General features: G+C 43.5%; 1 protein-coding gene across 1 annotated transcript in view; it reads right to left on the bottom strand.

The window, feature by feature from the left end:
- Positions 1-499: 499 nt before the first annotated feature.
- The window catches only part of LOC115165757 (protein bicaudal D homolog 2), a 42,864-nt gene continuing 25,252 nt past the window's right edge, over positions 500-18,111 (bottom strand). Inside the window, exons 5-10 of the mRNA XM_029719101.1 lie at positions 15,078-15,575; positions 7,865-8,779; positions 6,849-7,025; positions 5,444-5,595; positions 3,429-3,777; positions 500-2,406 (exon numbers count right to left, since the gene is read on the bottom strand). Of these exons, the coding sequence (XP_029574961.1) occupies positions 2,401-2,406; positions 3,429-3,777; positions 5,444-5,595; positions 6,849-7,025; positions 7,865-8,779; positions 15,078-15,575 (2,097 nt within the window). The 3' untranslated portion in view covers positions 500-2,400. The remainder of the gene's footprint in view (positions 2,407-3,428; positions 3,778-5,443; positions 5,596-6,848; positions 7,026-7,864; positions 8,780-15,077; positions 15,576-18,111) is intronic.

Here is an 18,111-nt window from a genome sequence, read left to right as displayed (position 1 = left end):
ATCGCTGCCAACCTGTAATTTAATTCACAGCTTTGATCTTTACATTTCTTCTCTCCATTAGTTCAACCATTTTCCTTAATGCACGGCCGTGTGGTATCCACTTATTTTCAGGTTATTCTAAGAAAAAACGTCAGAACCAATGCATGTAAATATACCGGTATTGTTTACAATTACTATAAAAAGGAACTTCAATGAATTTGCCGGCTGGTTATAAATAATAAATAAATGTGCCGATATAACAGGTTTAACTTCAGTCTACGCCCCCAGTATAGGGGGAAGGGCCTGGAGAGAATTGAACCAATCACAATAAGCTGGGCAAATCCAACGGAGTAGATACAATGTAACAAATGAAACATCAAATAAATTGGACACAACTTGCTTCAAAAGATGCATTGCCTCAACTTTTGACTTGCCATATTAGGGGAAGGATCTTGAAGTATTAATCCTAAAGGCAAAGAAAACATCCTACAGTTTGATTAATATGCCATCAGCCCAAAAATGACTTACACTGACAGTGGTGTTGCTTTATTCTCCATCACACAATAAGTTCACAGGTCAACAAAATTAACTTACTTTACATACACAGAAATTGATGAGGACCATGTGGGCATCTTAGGTTCTATCGACAAATAAAATGAATGCACTAATTCATTTTGTCCACACACAGACATATGATGATCAGTTACATTTACAAAACACCTACCTGTACAAAAACATTTGTGAAAGAGTGAGAAAAGGGGAGGGGGGAGGGGAGGTTTAAGGACAAAGAAAATGTACAAACTACAACAAGTACCAAAGAGCCGATTATTAGTTTCCCGAAAAGCTAAACAAACAAAGCTACATAATCATATACAAAATTAACTACACATCTCATCACTACAACAGTGTTCAACATATTTAAAAAGGTGATTTATTCTAAACATGAAATGACGAGCAAGAGGAAAAGCAAGGCACTGTTTCCAACATTGGAACCCCCAATTAGCATGATGTACTGACCTTCACTAAACACAGCACGGAAACCCACCTGGACCAAGTTCATTTGAGCCTGTTTTTTTCTTAGATTTATTTTTAAATTCTAAAACAAACTGTCAAATCACTAAGGCTACTAGATATAAAGGTGGATGTGCCCCACCGTGGACCCTACACTGTAGGAGGCTGGCAGTGTGGTCCAGTAGGGACACTGTATTAGAAGACCCACGACCACTGCAACCCTGCTGCCAGGAGACGAGAGGGAAACTAAATAGTTAGAATCCATAGAAATATAATTAAAACAGAGGTCTGTTGTCGTAATTTTATTTCTATGGGACCGTCCTTACCCAGGTCCTGGAAAACAGCAGTCTGCAGGGCCTTCAGTCTCAGAGCTATCTGCATAGTTTGAAAAGAAGCATGCCCGTCAAATATCTCCCATCTTTTTGTTAGCTAGTTCATTCAACTGTGATATAAACCTGAGGTGCTGAGGCTACAGATGAATCATTTCCATCAGTGATATTGATCTCCTGACTGAAGGGCATGGTTGGTAGGCCGAAGCCAAACAGTCAGGTACGTCACAGGACAAAGAGAAGGATTTAACAGTTACCGCCGGTAGAAGATGCAGAGCTAAAGAAATAAATCAACCTCAAAACACGAGGGACAGGACTCTTCAGTGTGCATTTAGTATTTCAATTATGGTTAGTAAGGCTGCTGTGTTTTAAAATGCCCATGAAACCAAAATGGCACACCTATTCCCAACCTATTGCACTAGTTTCAACCAAATCGCCATTAGCCCAGGTCAAAAGTAGTGCACAATATTCAGTAGGGAATAGGGTGAAATTTCAGATGCAGCCATGGTGGTCAGGCTATGCAGCAGTTGTCCAGGGGGGGATGCTGTCTGACACTAGAAGAACGTTGCACGTTGCCAGACAGACTACGGCATGTTGCCAGGCTAAACGTCTTCACTAGTGTCAAAAAACTTGCAGCAGCATCAAAACGGAAAATATTTGCATAAATATACATCAACAGCAGGAGAACACAGCAGGACAGGGTTTTCAGTTCGAAAGAAAGGGTAAATAATACTGTGAAGGTCAGAAAAACAGTCCTTTACTTCATAACATTATAAATAAAATCAGAGTATGTTGTCTTCTTTAACTCTCCTTTCCTGGTTGCATGCAGGTAGGCATCTTGGGTCCATACAGAGGGTAGGAAGACGGAAAGGAGAAACGGAAAGGGCAGCCAGTCCACTGGGTCTGATGAGTAGAGTAGAAAGGTCGGAGTTGACTCAGGAGGTCTGGGATAAAGAGGATGTGTTTGGAGGAATGACGACTTCAGGAGGAAGGGAAGGCGTTTGTTTCAGGAGGTGGACATGGAGAACACGGTTCTTATGGAGGACTGGGGGGTTGGGGTGATCGTGACGACTGACTGGTTTTACCGCTGCAGACACAGGGGGAGACAGAGACATAAAAAGGAAATTTAGTAATAAACCGAAGGACCAAAACAAACTGAAAAAGGATTCTGTCACTGATCCACACAGCACAACAATTGGTTAAGACAACAGGTAAAAAAAAGAGAGTAAGTATTAACAAGAGGTCATGGGACTATGTGGTGCCATCAGTAGACAATCAATGTATTTTGCTTGTCTACTTTCTCTAACTTGGGAAACATTCTTGAGCACTTATGCTGATAAAACTCCAAAGTATTCATTGGTTGTGTGAGCGTGATCCTCTGGGCTGTGAACTACAAGCCCTGGCTGGTTGTGGGTGAGGAGGATCACTGGTGACCCTATAACTAGGCCTACTCAAACGACTCTGTGATTCTGAGCCTGGGGCCTGTCTGGTCCTACTGGTCTGACTTGGGAGAGAGAGGGGAGCTGCTGTAAGGCACCTTGGGGTTGGAGAAGAATTGGAAGATCTTGTGGACACCACCTCTGAAGAACTTGATTTGTAAACAACGTTTTGTTGTTTTCTATGAACAGAAACCTCCAAGGTTGGCTTCAACACTGGCTTAACAGTGCCCTGTGGGTCTAATATGTTGACAGAAGGGATAAAGAGAGACCTGGAAGAGGCCAGATTCTCTATCGATCTGGAATAGGAAGACTTTACTCTGGAGGCAGAGGACGAGGAGTACAAAGTGCGATTGGTGAAAAAGGTGTCTTCATGATTAGGGCCTGAAGCCCATCTGGCACCCCTTACAAGAGCCCTCCCAAAGACTGCGCTATCCACGGAGCTGGAAGATCCTATACAGGAGTCAGACTGGGTGTCATCCTGTTCCTCCCAAAGACGCAGCCCTGCTTGGAACACATCAGTGACACTACAACTTCTAATGAACGTGGCATCCCTGGGGATCTTGGCTGCTCTGCGTGGTCGGGGAGTGGTACGGGTAGAGGAAGGGGTATGTATAGGAGGAAGAGGGTCAGGATGGAAGGAGGTAGTGGTGGAGGAAGACCGGGTTCTTACAGGGCTGGTGTGGAGGCTGCGGGTAAGGGCTCGGAAGTGGTGGCTGGCGGTGCTGGACACACTGTTGGTGAGGACTGGGCTGGAGCGGGGGCTGTTCCTGCTCCGTACGGGGCTGTTGCGCCGGGGGCTCCGGCCCGTTTTGGTACCCAGCTCCTTGGCCCTGGCGCGGCGAGGGCTGTTGCCGAGGCCGTGGGGGGACAGAGGGGCCTCCAGGTCCTCCAGGCGCTGGGTCAGGGCCAGCTTCTGCTGGATGGCCATGCGGAGCAGGGAGTTCAGGGTCTTCTTCTCATCCTCAGCCGCTGCTAGCTGCCTCTGCATCTCGTCCAGCTGGGTGACATACTGGTCACACCTGGAGACACATGCATGTTAGAGCAACACAATCACACACATTTAGTAGACATGTTAGACAGATAAAAGTTACAAACTGTACACACATAGAAAACATGATCTGAATAATGTACTGCTCATCATCAACAGCTATGACAAACACACAGAGGAAGATGACACAGCCATTTATAAGAGAAGACAGACAGTAAGATCCCATGGGACAAACCCAAGAGAAGAGAGAAACCCAAGAAAATACAAAGAAAGCAACGTTTCATTTCTGAATTTGTTGAATAATAGTTTGAGTTTCTGAGTGTGAGGCACTCTATATTACCACATGATGGCACCATTACAAAACATTACCCAAATCAAATTTCAGTCAGGGCCTCTGGCCGTAGCAGCAGACTGTAGGCTTCTGCCGCACCCTGCATTAAAGGGCCTTTCATACACCAGGCTTAATCAAATGGCAGCTCATTTAATGCCTAGTGAAGAGACAGAGCTTAATGTCTTTCCAGGAAAAAAAGCATATTCAGAGAAAACACTCCTTTCCTTGAAAGCCCTTCTGAGCTTGGAGTACTGAACAATCGCTAAATTAACATCCCTCTAATACTAACACACAGATACATTAAAAACAACACATCCACATGTGGAATCACTACAGTAACAGTAGCTACAGTATTCAATACCGTACAGAACTGTGCAAGCAACGACAACAGACACTATCACAAATAACAAATGCCTTTGTCCCGCCACACACTAGTTTAGGACACACATGCCAACACTGAAAAACATCTGCCTGCCAACAAACAGTATCACACGTGAGGCAGGCTCTGCACAGGTTAACTCGGTCTCAGTCCATTCTTTGTTGCTAGCAGCTATCCCTACAGAGACTGTTGGAGGTGGGGTAGAGGGGGAGAAGGGCCGTTGCGTGGAGAGTCTTCCTGACCCGACGGACAGGTCAGTCCAGGCTGAGGCTCCAAACAGAGCAGTAGCATGTGAGTGCTAACCTGCACGTGAGGAGAGGGATTGTGGCGGACTGCAGAGGGGTAATCTGATTAGATGACACTGTAGTGACGGAAGCTCTAGCATGCGTCCCAAATAGCACACTTCCCTATTTAGTGCACTATTTTTGACCAGGGTCCTTAGGGCTCTGCTCAAAAGTAGAGCACTATTTAGGGAACGGGTTCCATTTGGGTCGCATCCAAGCTCTAGTCTACCATGTCATGGAATGTCTGACTGTCTCATCTAAACATGAGCCACAGGAGCACAAACATGACGATTAGCTGCTTAAAGATGGAGAACAATTAGTTCCACTGGAGTGTCTACAGTCCACTGCTAGGTGTAGATCTGCTCACAGCAGCAGAAGGAGGCTAGTCTGTGGATGTGCAGCCGGGTAGAAAATAGGCCTGGAACGCTAATCTCTGAGTAGGCCTAACACAGGAATTTGGACATCATGCAATATGTATATTTTTGATTGCAGCACATCACCAATTGACGCACACAACTGAAATCCTTTTTGTGTTTGTTTTCCTCAGAGACTTGAAATACAGTTTATCCACTTGTGATGCTGATTTCTGTTTTTAAATTGTCAAACAAATAGAGGTTACTGTACTCCTCCAATGCAGGTCTCTAGATTGCTGCTATTCTTGGTGATTGGGAATATGAAAAGGACAGTATATAAATGACTGTACCGGCTGGCGAACATCACCCTCAGTGAGGAGAAGGTGGCAGCGTCCTCCTTCAGGGCCTTAAGCTCGTTCCTCAGCTTCACCATGGTCTCAGACACCATGCTCTTCTCTGTCTCGTACTTGGTCTTCAGGTTGCTCAGAGCCAGCTCTGCTGTCTGGAATAGAAACATTAGGATTCATTGTTACAGCTGGGGAAAATACATCAAGTACATAACAGACGGCAAAGTTGACCTCTCATCTGGTAGTGCAACGTAAAAAAACAAACATTTTTAGCAATGAAAATATCAACCCTTTATTTAAATAGAAACAAGAAATACAGCAATCGACCCTGTCTAAGCAAATTACCAACAATTAACTGGCAAATATCTTAATTCTAAAGTGAAAGCGTATGCCCTGTTTACTGTAAATCGCTCTGGAGTGTCTGGTAAATGACTAAAATGTAAATAAAGGCCATATTTACATAACTGTGCTAGAAGGTAGCTGTGCTAGAAGGGAACAAAGGTTAACCACACGTTTTATGATTGATATTTTAATAAATTACTTAGTTCTGTCAATCTTTGTGGCAGTGGAATAGAAGAGAGCCAGACATCTGAATTCAGGCTAACCCGTGACAGAGGCTCGCCTAATCGAGCAGAGATTAGCCTTAGAGTTTGTGTGTGTGTGAGACAGAGCGAGAAAGAGGAGAGAAGAGAGAGAGACCGTGAAGGGGTTGACAGAAGAAGGTCAGCCAGGGCTGGAGGCGTACAGAGTAGAGGGGGAGGAAGGAGCAGTGTACTGGAAGATCTCTGGGGAAGACGTCATCATACTCCATCTCTGACTCAGTCTACACTCAGACCGTCCAATCATGTCTCACCTACCCCTTCCCCCCTATTTTTAGGGAATATCATTTGTTTTTCATTGAAAAATATATACAGATCGCAAAAAAAGATGAGACAATTGAACAAGGAACATCCCCTTCAGGCAGACGGATGGTTGTAGCAGTCAGAAGACAGACCTTACTGGTGTTGCTATGGGTCAGATACCCAAGGCTTAATTGACAAGCCAAGAAAACAGAACAGGATCCAAAAAAATAGAGAGAAAGACCAGAGGAAAAGTCTGATTGAATGTTCAGTTGTTATCGAGTCAGGACATTATCAAGTGACTTTGGTCTGAGGATTACAGGTTATGGACACGTCAGGTTGAGAGTCAGTCAGCCCCAGACCCTCAATGGAAAAATAGATTAAACTTCTTTTCAAGACAAAAATAGAACTACACCTGATTGATGACCATTTGGTAAGAGCAATTATGATAGTCACGTCTGCACATCTTGTTACACAGTACGTGACCCATCTGAGTCTGATGGTTGTGTGTGTGTGCGTGTTCAACTTGACGTGTCCATTGCATGACCTTGTTTGTTGTTGTGCGTTACCTGTTTGTTGGCTTTGAGGACAGTCCTGAGAGTGGCGATCTGTTCTCTCTTGGTGCTGAGGAGAGACTTGAGCTTCAGCACCTCCTCCATGAGGGCCTCACTTTCCAGCTCCCCTCCACAGCTGATACCTCCCGAATAGGGCAGCGTGCCACGGTGGCGACAAAGGTCCACCGCCACCTGAGGGAAACAGGCATGACGAGTGCTTATTGCCTTAGTGATGTTATTCAGCATACTTTCAGTTTCGCTGACATGATGGACCACTCAGGAAACACCGGTGTCTGAATAGGTCTTTCAACCGAACTAAAGCAATGTAAAGATTATCCAAAATATCTCTCATACGTAGTATTAGTAGGCTAGTACACTACAGTTCCCAGATATCTACTTCCCAAATAACACCAAGCATCAGACATTCTGCTTAACAGCTTTCTGAAAGAAGCCAAATAATGCATTATGTACCATGGGACCAGAATTCAGCACGGCATACTATGACAACCTCTTAAGGATCCAACCCTTTTTTTCAAATTTTCGCCTAAAATTACATACCCAAATCTAACTGCCTGTAACTCAGAACCTGAAGCAAGGATATGCATATCCTTGATACCATTTGAAAGGAAACACATTGTGGAAATGTGAAATGAATGTAGGAGACTATAACACATTAGATCTGGTAAAATATAACAAAGAAAAAAAAAACGTGTGTTTATTAATGCATTCAAGTTCAGAAGTTCATAACTGTACACTCTCCTCAAACAATAGCATGGTATTATTTTACTGTAATAGCTACTGTAAATTGGACAGTGCAGTTAGATTAACAAGAATTTAAGCTGCCCATATCAGATATGTCTTTGTCCTGGGAAGTTATTTTTTGTTACTTACAACCTCATGCTAATCCCATTAGCCTACGTTAGATCAACAGTCCCGCGGGGGGGACACCGATCCCATAGAGGTTTTAATTAATGAACCCATCATTAAATATGTATGTTTAGTGGAAGACAATATGGTGGCGGCACTCGTACCTGGAGGTGTTTGATTTGGCAGCGGATGACAGCCACCAGGTTACGTACGTTGGAGGGGTCCCTGAAGTCCAGCGTGGGGGAGCCAGGGCAGACTGGGGCAGGGGAGGAGCAGCGTGTCGAGGGGGAGTTGTCACGGGAGTCCTGGGGAGTACCAGGCCTACTGTCTCCATCCCCTCCGTGCACTGCTTTCGCAAACAACTCGTTGGAGCGGCGCTTGTTACGTCCGTGATGGGGGTGCAGGTGGTTGGACCTCCCTCCACTCCCTCCTGACTGGCCCCTGGCCCCGTCGCGATAGTAGTCCAGGGTGACGCGTTTGGGCGTGAGGTTGTTGCACACACAGATGTGGTGGTAGAGGTTGGCCAACTCCTCAGAGAAGGCCAGCAGCTCCTCCTGTGCCACGCTGAGATGACCCTCAGAATCAGTAGCCACTTTCCTCGTCGCTCCGATCTCCTTCTCCAGCTCGCTGATGCGCTCCTGGTCCTGCCGGCTGGACTTGATGCACTGGCGGATCTTCTCAGCCAGCTCATGGGCCTCTCCCCTCCACCGCTCCTTCTCCTGCCGGCAGCGCTGCTCCAGGGCCGAGTAACGTTTCCCTGCCTGGGACAGCTCCTCACGCAGTTTCAGCAGCTCCTCGCCGGCCGCCTTCATCCGGGCCTCCAGCACCTCCGTGCTCTTTACGTCCAGCTCATAGTCGTAGTCATCCGCACCGTTCTCCAGGGTCCTGCTGCTGCCGTCCCCCCGGTCGCCTGCTGCCTTTCCCTGGGGCAGGATGTGTTTCTGCAGCTGCACGGCTTCCAGCTGCTGGGTCAGGGAGCCCACCTTGTCCTCCTGCTCACTAAAGGCCTGCTGGGACAGCTCCAACTGCCTCTGGAGGTCCTGGACAGTGTTGGCCAGACCAGTCTTATCCCTCTCAGCCTAGAGAAAGAGACACAGAGGAACAGAAAAAAGGACTGAAAACCATTTCTTAAATTTTATTTGGCTTCATAGTGCTAAATATACACTACCGATCAAAACTTTTAGAACACCTACTCATTCAAGTTCCCCCCCCTATTTTCTACATTGTATAATAATAGTGAAAACATCAAAACTATTAAATAACATATGGAATCATGTAGTAAGCAAAAAAAGTGTTCAACAAATGAAAATATATTTGATATTTGAGATTCTTTAAATAGCCACCCTTTGCCTTGATGACAGCTTTGCACACTCTTGGCATTCTCTCAACCAGCTTCACCTGGAATGCTTTTCCAACAGTCTTGAAGGAGTTCCCACATATGCTGAGCACTTGTTGGCTGGATGAGAGACTCATCCCAAACCATCTCAAATTGGTTGAGGTCGGGGGATTGCGGAGGCCAGGTCATCTGATGCAGCACTCCATCACTCTCCTTCTTGGTAAAATAGCCCTTACACAGCCTGGAGGCATTGTCCTGTTGAAAAACAAATTATAGTCCTACTAAGCCCAAACCAGTTGGGAAGGCGTATCGCTGCAGACTGCTGTGGTAACCATGCTGGTTAAGTGTGCCTTGAATTCTAAATAAATCAGACTGTCACCAGCAAAGCACCCCCACATCATCTCCTCCATGCTTTACGGTGGGAAATACACATGCAGTTCACCCACACCGAGTTTCACAAAGACAAGGGGGTTGGAACCAAAAATGTCAAATTTGGACTCCGACCAAAGGACAAATTTCCACCGGTCTAATGTCCATTTCTCATGTTTCTTAGCCCAAACAAGTCTCTACTTCTTATTGGTGTCCGTTAGAAGTGGTTTCTTTGCAGCAATTCCACCATGAAGGACTGATCCACATGGTCTCCTCTGAACAGCTGATGTTGAGATGTGTCTCTTACTTGAACTCTGTGAAGCATTTATTTGGGCTGCAATTTCTGAGGCTGGTAACTCTAATAAACGTATCCTCTGCAGCAGAGGTACGTTTGGGTCCTCATGAGAGCCAGTATCATCATAGCACTTGATGTTTTTTGTGACCGCACTTGAAGAAACTTTCAAAGTTCTTGAAATTTTACAGATTGACTGACCTTCATGTCTTTAAAGTAATGATGGACTGTCGTATCTCTTTGCTTATTTGAGCCGTTCTTGCCATAATATGTACTTGGTCTTTTACCAAATAGGACCATCTTCTGTATACCACCCCTACCACCTTGTCACAACACAACTGATTGGCTCAAACACCAAGGAAAGAAATTCCACAAATTAACTTAAGAATGCACACCTGTTTATTGAAATGCATTCCAGGTGACTACCTCATGAAGCTGGTTGAGAGAATGCCAAGAGTGTGCAAAGCTGTCAAGGCAAAGGGTGACTATTTGAAGAATCAAAAATATAAAATATATTTTGATTTGTTTAACACTTTTTTGGTTACTACATGATTCCTTCCAGATGTTATTTCATAGTTTTGATGTCTTCACTACTATTCTACAATGTAGAAAACAGTAAAAATAAAGAAAAACCCTTGAATGTGTAGGTGTTCTAAAACGTTTGACTGGTAGTGTATAACAGAAGGAATTACATATTTTCCAGCTATTTAAAAGTGCCACTTTGTTCCAAAACCATTGCTTAAAACAGGTATTTGCTTCATAGATTGCTAAATAAAAGCAAAACATGGCATTTTTAATTTTGAGTTTCCTGACAGATGATTTACTGTACTGTACCAAGAATTCAGGCGACTGCACTGAACAACACATTCAGCACTAGACAAGTGATGTCAGTTATATATTTCAGCAGGTTGATATTTCTTTTCACCGAGACAAGAGGAGATGTTCTCTCAGACGGTTAACATACATTTCACCCTGGAGTGCCTTTTCATCTAACTGTATTTATTATTCATGTAGTGGAGCAGCACTGGCTCAACCCACTCAAGTACTCTTATAACACCTGCTGGGCCTGTGTTGAGCAACAGCAATACCAACCCCCAGCTAAGTGCATTATACATTTACACAGTGCTGGACTTGAGCAGGAACTCACTGGAACATACCGGCACCTCACATTTTCTAGTGCTCGAGTCCCTGCACCTCTTACAGAATATTAGCTCAAATGCATTGCGCATAAAATATAAACAATACTGGCACTCAAAATGAATGCAAGCACCTATTTCAGTACAAGTCAAGCACGGAATTTATTTACATAATGGAAATAGTAGACCAACGGCAACAAGAGTTCCGAGCAGGGCTATAGGAATGTGTAGGAAAGACTGAGCAGGGCTATAGGAATGTGTATGAAAGACTGAGCAGAGCTATAGGAATGTGTAGGAAAGACTGAGCAGAGCTATAGGAATGTGTAGGAAAGACTGAGCAGAGCTATAGGAATGTGTAGGAAAGACTGAGCAGAGCTATAGGAATGTGTAGGAAAGACTGAGCAGAGCTATAGGAATGTGTAGGAAAGACTGAGCAGAGCTATAGGAATGTGTAGGAAAGTGCCAATTTAAATGTGCAATACGGTCTTTGTTGAGCCATTTGAACCTTTACTGTCAGTAGTCACGAGAGAGACTCATTGAGTGATCCAATTCTATTTGTAGCAGGATGTGGTCTATAGCCGGAAACAGCAAACATAGCAGGCCTGCCTCTCAGTCATGCAAAGCAACCTGCCTGAAACCTTCATAATCTCATAGAAAATACAAGCCCAAAGGACAAGTAGCATAATTAGAGCAGAGCTAAGTCTAGGCATTGACACGTGGTCTATAGGCTGTGTCTGTTTCAATGTGGTTGCATTTAAACAATTCCTCACTGAAAGAAAATGTAAACAGTTGATTCCTTGAAGTGAATTAGTATACATTACATACAGAATGTATGGCTGAAAATAATCTTTATAATTCCCTTCTCCCGGCTGCCAATCATCGTGCTCCGAAACACCTCTCACTCACAAGGCTCTCTAAAATATCTACATTCTTATTAGCCAATGCCCGTAACGTGATCGGGTCCTTCTCACAGGCATCACAGCACCGAAGCAGGCTACAAGTGAAGACAGAAAACGGGACAAAACTGCACGCATCCCTCGTATTGAAAACCCTAGGTGCATATTGAAGATGTTAGAAAAACTGTCCACATACTGTGTCAGCCAACCAGATGAGTAGGCCTAACGAACAACAAAAGTACTAGCCTATGTCAATCTACTATCCCCATAATACAAAAGTTGACCTACTCTATTGGTCAGCTTGTCCTGAGCGAGAAATAAATATTCCAAACATACTCTGGGACACGATAGATCCCACATTCATACAACCACCGTACATCAAAAAATATTTTCTAAGAAATGAGGCTGATGCAACAGATCCGAACTTATAGCTTAATTTTTTTAATCAACTATTAGTCTATTTCTTCACATTATAAGCGCTGCGATGTGCACACGGCAGTACACTATTAGCGGTAAAACACAGTTCTCAAAAGTGCACCGCAAATGCGAGCGGTTTCATATGACAGAGAGTAAAATATCCTTCAGAAATGTAGAAAGAAGGAAGATCCATAGACAACAAGCATGGGTTGTTAATATGACTAGGATTGTGTCTTGGGTTGCTGGACATGAAAGAACGTTGCGAACATGAGAATTACTGGTTTCGATGGCTTATGAGAAAGTGTTCATAAAATAATCCCCTTAACAACTGTATGGTCGAAACATGGTAAGACATACCTCATAAAATTACAAAAAAACTTGCAGGTTTAAACAATTACATTTATGGTTAAATGGCTTCAAAAGGTTGACTGCCTCCACTCAGATTGCAAGGTGGGCAATGTTGCAGTGAGCAACAGGCATTGGCCTTTCGGAACGAACATGGCTCAAGTATGTCGACAGAATCAAGCCTTTAGATATTAATAATGATCCTACATTATATTTCTCAAACATGACTGGCGTTTAGCGTATATACAGTTGAAGTCAGAAGTTCACATACACCTTAGCCAAATACATTTACACTCAGTTTCACAATACCTGACATTTAAACCTTGTAAAAATATCCTGACTTAAGTCAGTTAGGATCACTACTTTATTTTAAGAATGTGAAATGTCAGAATAATAGTAGATAAATCATTCTATTTCAGCTTTTATTTCTTTCATCACATTCCCAATGGGTCAGAAGTTTACATATACTCAATTAGTATATGGTAGCATTGCCTTTAAATTGTTTAACTTGGGTCAAACGTTTCAGGTAGCCTTCCACAAGCTTCCCACAATAAGTTGGGTGAATTTTGGCCCATTCCTCCTGACAGAGCTGGTGTAACTGAGTCAGGTTTGTAGGCCTCCTTGCTCGCACACGCCTTTTCAGTTCTGCCTACAAATTTTCTATAGGATTGAGGTCAGGGCTTTGTGATGGCCACTCCAATACCTTGACTTTGTTGTCCTTAAGCCATTTTGCCACAACTTTGGAAGTATTCTTGGGGTCATTGTCCATTTGGAAGACCCATTTGCGACCAAGCTTTAACTTCCTGACGGATGTCTTGAGATGTTGCTTCAATATATCCACATAAATTTCCTACCTCATGATGCCATCTATTTTGTGAAGGGCACCAGTCCCTCATGCAGCAAAGCATCCCCACAACATGATGCTGCCACCCCCATGCTTCACGGTTGGGATGGTGTTCTTCGGTCCCCCTTTTTCCTCCAAACATAACGATGGTCATTATGGCCAAACCGTTCTATTTTTGTTTCATCAGACGAGAGGACATGTCTCCAAAACGTACGATATTTGTCCCCATGTGCAGTTGCAAACTGTAGTCTGGCTTTTTTTTAATGGTGGTTTTGGAGCAGTGGCTTCTTCCTTGCTGAGCGGCCTATCAGGTTATGTTGATATAGGAATTGTTTTACTGTGGATATAGATACTTTTGTACCCGTTTCCTCCAGCATCTTCACAAGGTCCTTTGCTGTTGTTCTGGAATTGATTAGCACTTTTCGCACCAAAGTACATTCATCTCTAGGAGACAGAACGCCTCTCCTTCCTGAGCAGTATGACGGCTGCGTGGTCCCATGGTGTTTATACTTGCGTACTATTGTTTGTACAGAGGAACGTGGTACCTTCAGGCATTTGGAAATTGCTCCCAAGGATGAACCAGACTTGTGGCGGTCTACACATTTTCTTTCTGAGGTCTTTGCTGATTTCTTTTGATTTTGATGTCAAGTAAAGAGGCACTGAGTTTGAAGGACGGCCTTGAAATACATCCACAGGTACACCTCCAATTGACTCAAATGATGTCAATTAACCTATCAGAAGCTTCTAAAGCCATGACATTTTCTGGAATTTTCCAATCTGTTTAAAGGCACAGTCATCTGAGTGTATGTAAACTTCTGACCCACTGGAATTGTGATACAGTGAATTATAAGTAAAATAATCTGTCTGTAAACAATTGTTGGAAAAATTACTTGTGTCATGGACAAAGTAGATGTCCTAACCGACTTGCCAAAACTATAGTTTGTTAACAAGAAATGTGTGGAGCGGTTGAAAAACGAGTTTTAATGACTCCAACATAAGTGCATGTAAATATGTAAATATGTAAATATATATATATATATATATATATATATATATATATATATATATATATATATATATATATATATATATATATATATATATATATATATATATATATATATATATACACATACACACACACACACACACATTACAAGCGCCTCCATGTCAGCATCGCTCTGGACAGGCTGTAGCCAATACACATTGACATTCACCTACGCTAATTATTTATGTACATTAACATACACTTACAATATTTTTTTCTTAACAGAATAGCTAGTGTTTGTCCGTTTTCAAATAAATGTAATTGGCTATTTTGGTTAATGGTCTTGGTGCCCTAGGAGATGACCTCTGTGTCCTGAAAGATTTTTTACCCTTATTTCACCAGGTAAGATGACTGAGAACACATTCATATCTACAGCAACGACCTGGGGGATATTTACAGGGCAGAGGGAGGTATGAAAGAACCAATTGGAAGCTTGGGATAATTAGATGGCCATGATGGTATAAGGGGCCAGATTGGGAATTTATCCAGGGGACCAGGGTTAACACCAGTAATCTTACAATAAGTGCCATGGGATCTTTAGTGACCACAAAGAGTCAGGACACTCGTTTAACGTCCCACCTGAAAGATTGGGCACCTCTTGAAGGCCAAATGGCACTGCCCCTAATATCACAAAATTCTAGGCCTGCATATAGTAATTTAATGGAATCTCTGTTGATATGAGCCTGTTGTGTACCTGCATGAGCTGCTGTTTGAGCTTCTGGCTGTCTGAGAGGTGCAGCTCACTGAGAAGATCAGACACCAGGCCAGGGGCAGGCCTCAGGAACACATCACTGTTCCTGGGGGTGGAGAAGCGCTGGACGTGCCCATTTGCCTTAGGGTTAGGATTAGTAGGAGCGCAACCAGACCCTGGGCCATTGTTGTAACCGCTGTCCTGGTCGTGCTCCTGGTCCTCAGAGCTCCTCTGGCCCCCTCCGCTGTCACCACTGTCATCCAGCTGCTCCAGGTGCAGCTCCAGGTTGCCCACAGAGTCAAAGGGGTTGAGGGCCAGGGCCGAGAGCTCCCTCCTCAGGCTGTTCTTCTGCTCCCTCTCCTCTTTCAGGGCCTCCAGGGCCTCGTCCAGTTGACGCTCGGCGATCTCCCTCAGCCGCGCCGCCTCCTCCAGCTGTGCCCGGAGAACCTCGTCCTGCTCCTCCTTGTGGGTGAGCTCCAGCTTCATTGCCTCAAACTCCACCTGCAGATGACAAGAGAGGGGGCATGTGAGGACAGAGACTCAGAGAGAGTAGGCCTGAGTATGTTAACACTGTGGGAGTAGTGTTTTGAATGTTCCAGACACATTTTCCTTAAGGGACAATAAAAGTGAATCTTATCTTGTCATGCATGTTGGGTGGTACTGGACTAGGAATGTGTAACTGTAAAATGCACAGATTATCACTACTCTTGACCATAGAACACCGACAGGAATGTTCTAAAATCGGTTACTTATGGCTGGCAGTTGGTAAAATATTTTAAAACCTTTTGAATAATTGATCTGCACTACTTGGCCAACTCATGAGTAAACTGACAAACGAGTTAGCAGAGTTTACGTCACATTTGCAGTAGGCCTACGCATGACCAGGATGAGAATCTTATCTCTCCTGAGTGTTCATTGAGAAGTCCCACTGGAGTGATGCCATTGTCTCGCATCAACTGAGATGACTCCAACAATGAGTGTGTCAAGACAGATTGACAGGGGAAAACACAGTCAATGTACTGTCAGCCAAACCCAGAACATACACCAGACAAGGCTAGCCCTTATTCATGAACCACTGGGAAAGAATCCTCAGACACCCTCAGATACTAAACCCAGCAGAAGATGGAGACTCAAATGGACAGGAAGAATAGAAACCAACCAACCACAGAATGATCTGGAACCCCCTATTGTCCATTAAGAAATAAACACATTCCTACTGTTTGGTATGACATTGCACATTTTTCAGCGGTTACACAAGGTTCTGAGTAAATCTGGGTATGCATTCCATGACCCTTTTGGGAAGAGTAGGAGTATTCTGGCCCAAGTCCCAAACTGGCTGTTGATGGGAGACCAGGGTTGTGTTCAGTAGGGCACACTGCGGTTAAACTTCATTCAGTAGAATACTACAATCATATTGGACAAGTTCTGCTATATCCACCCTGTTTCAATAAACGTTCTTCATACTGAACACTGTTGTGAACTCTGTTGTGTTACCCGAGTGTTGATTACATAGAAATAGAATGGGCTTGGAAGCTGTGACTGTTAAACTCATGGGTACGCTCGCAATAGTCTGAGTTGATACTCCCGTAATAAGGAATTCCCCTCGACCACGCCCACAAACATTCTTTCCCGTTGACCCCCCCAGTGTAAAAGAACCAACTTCGTTGTTCATTTTTGGTTATACAAAAATAACAAAACATGCCAAAAAGCTGCTGTGTTGTTCCATGTACACGTAACCAGGTCAAAAAAACCCACGTAGGGAACTGGAGCCTGCGAGAAGAGCCCTGTGGCTTCAGGCAATTCGGCATGGGAGAGCAGGGACTACATGTAGCTGTATAGTCTGTTTGTGATGTTGGTCTTGGCAAACAATGTTCCGGTCGGTAGCTCGCTAGCACTCACGTAGCTGCTAACACCATCATGAAAAGGGGCATAAGGGAAGCCCTTCAATATTATGTTTTTCTAAGTAGTGAGCATGCCCAGGAGCAAGCAATGTTAAAAAGACATTTTTAGACATGTTGCACTTTTCTTAAATTTCGTTTCGAAATTGACTAAAACAAGCAGACCAGAAAATTGTGAGCCAATGGGGTAACCTAGGTAACCACAGGTTGTTTTCCCCACAGGCGGGCAGGGCCGCAACGTTCCATCTAATACTGACTGGGATTATGGCTGCCTGGTATTGTGATGGAATCATTTCCAGGGTATTTTGGAATGCTCTATAAACTGATGCTGGGTTGCCATGCTAATAAAGTAGAATGTTCATTCAAATGATGCTAACTGATGTGACTCATGCAATGGAATGTCTTTATTGTAATGTCAGTTGAATCAACAAATCACAGCACAGATTGAAGGGTACACATCCTGCTTTTACTTCCTGGCATTGGTACACTCAAAATGGCTGCCAGTCTACCCGTTACGTCATCATTATCCCATTCCCACCTAGTTTTTTTACGTTACTATGGGCACAGCCAAACAACGGAAGTGATGGATTCGACTTCAGCTTTACTTCCGTACTGCAGCACGATGGTGGCAAACTTGCCAGAGTAAATTATTTTAAAGAGTCAATTTATAGAGTATAAAAGTCAAGTAAACAAGTGTATAAGTGCAATTTTATATTTATTTCATTCAAGTTCACTAACGTTAGCTAGACTTAGTAGTTGGCTAGTTCTGTTGTGATAATGTTAGTTGTGTTGGGCCATCCACCAAGCCAATAACTACAACAATAACTATAATAATAAACTACAGGCTAAATAACTTTAAAACGTTAGTGAGCATCCACACTAGAGTAAAGTTTATCATTCTACAGTCCTACACCAGTCAATCAACTGATCAATTTGAGCAGCAGCAGCTGAAAAATGAGCTCCTACAAATATTGAAATTTACATGGTTTTTAGAGTGAAGTACATCGGAAAAAAGCAAAAGAAAACTGCAAGACTGAATAGGAGAAAAAACAAGCAACAAACAAAGAAGATAGGCTTTTGAAAAAAGTTACTATTTTTCATAAAATTGTAGTTATCTTAGCTAGCTGAATTGTTTACCA

Source organism: Salmo trutta, chromosome 28 (assembly GCF_901001165.1).
Source record: "Salmo trutta chromosome 28, fSalTru1.1, whole genome shotgun sequence".
Lineage (NCBI taxonomy): Eukaryota > Metazoa > Chordata > Actinopteri > Salmoniformes > Salmonidae > Salmo > Salmo trutta.
The sequence above is the reverse complement of the archived record's forward strand: the minus strand, read 5'-3'. Positions and strand labels throughout refer to the sequence as shown.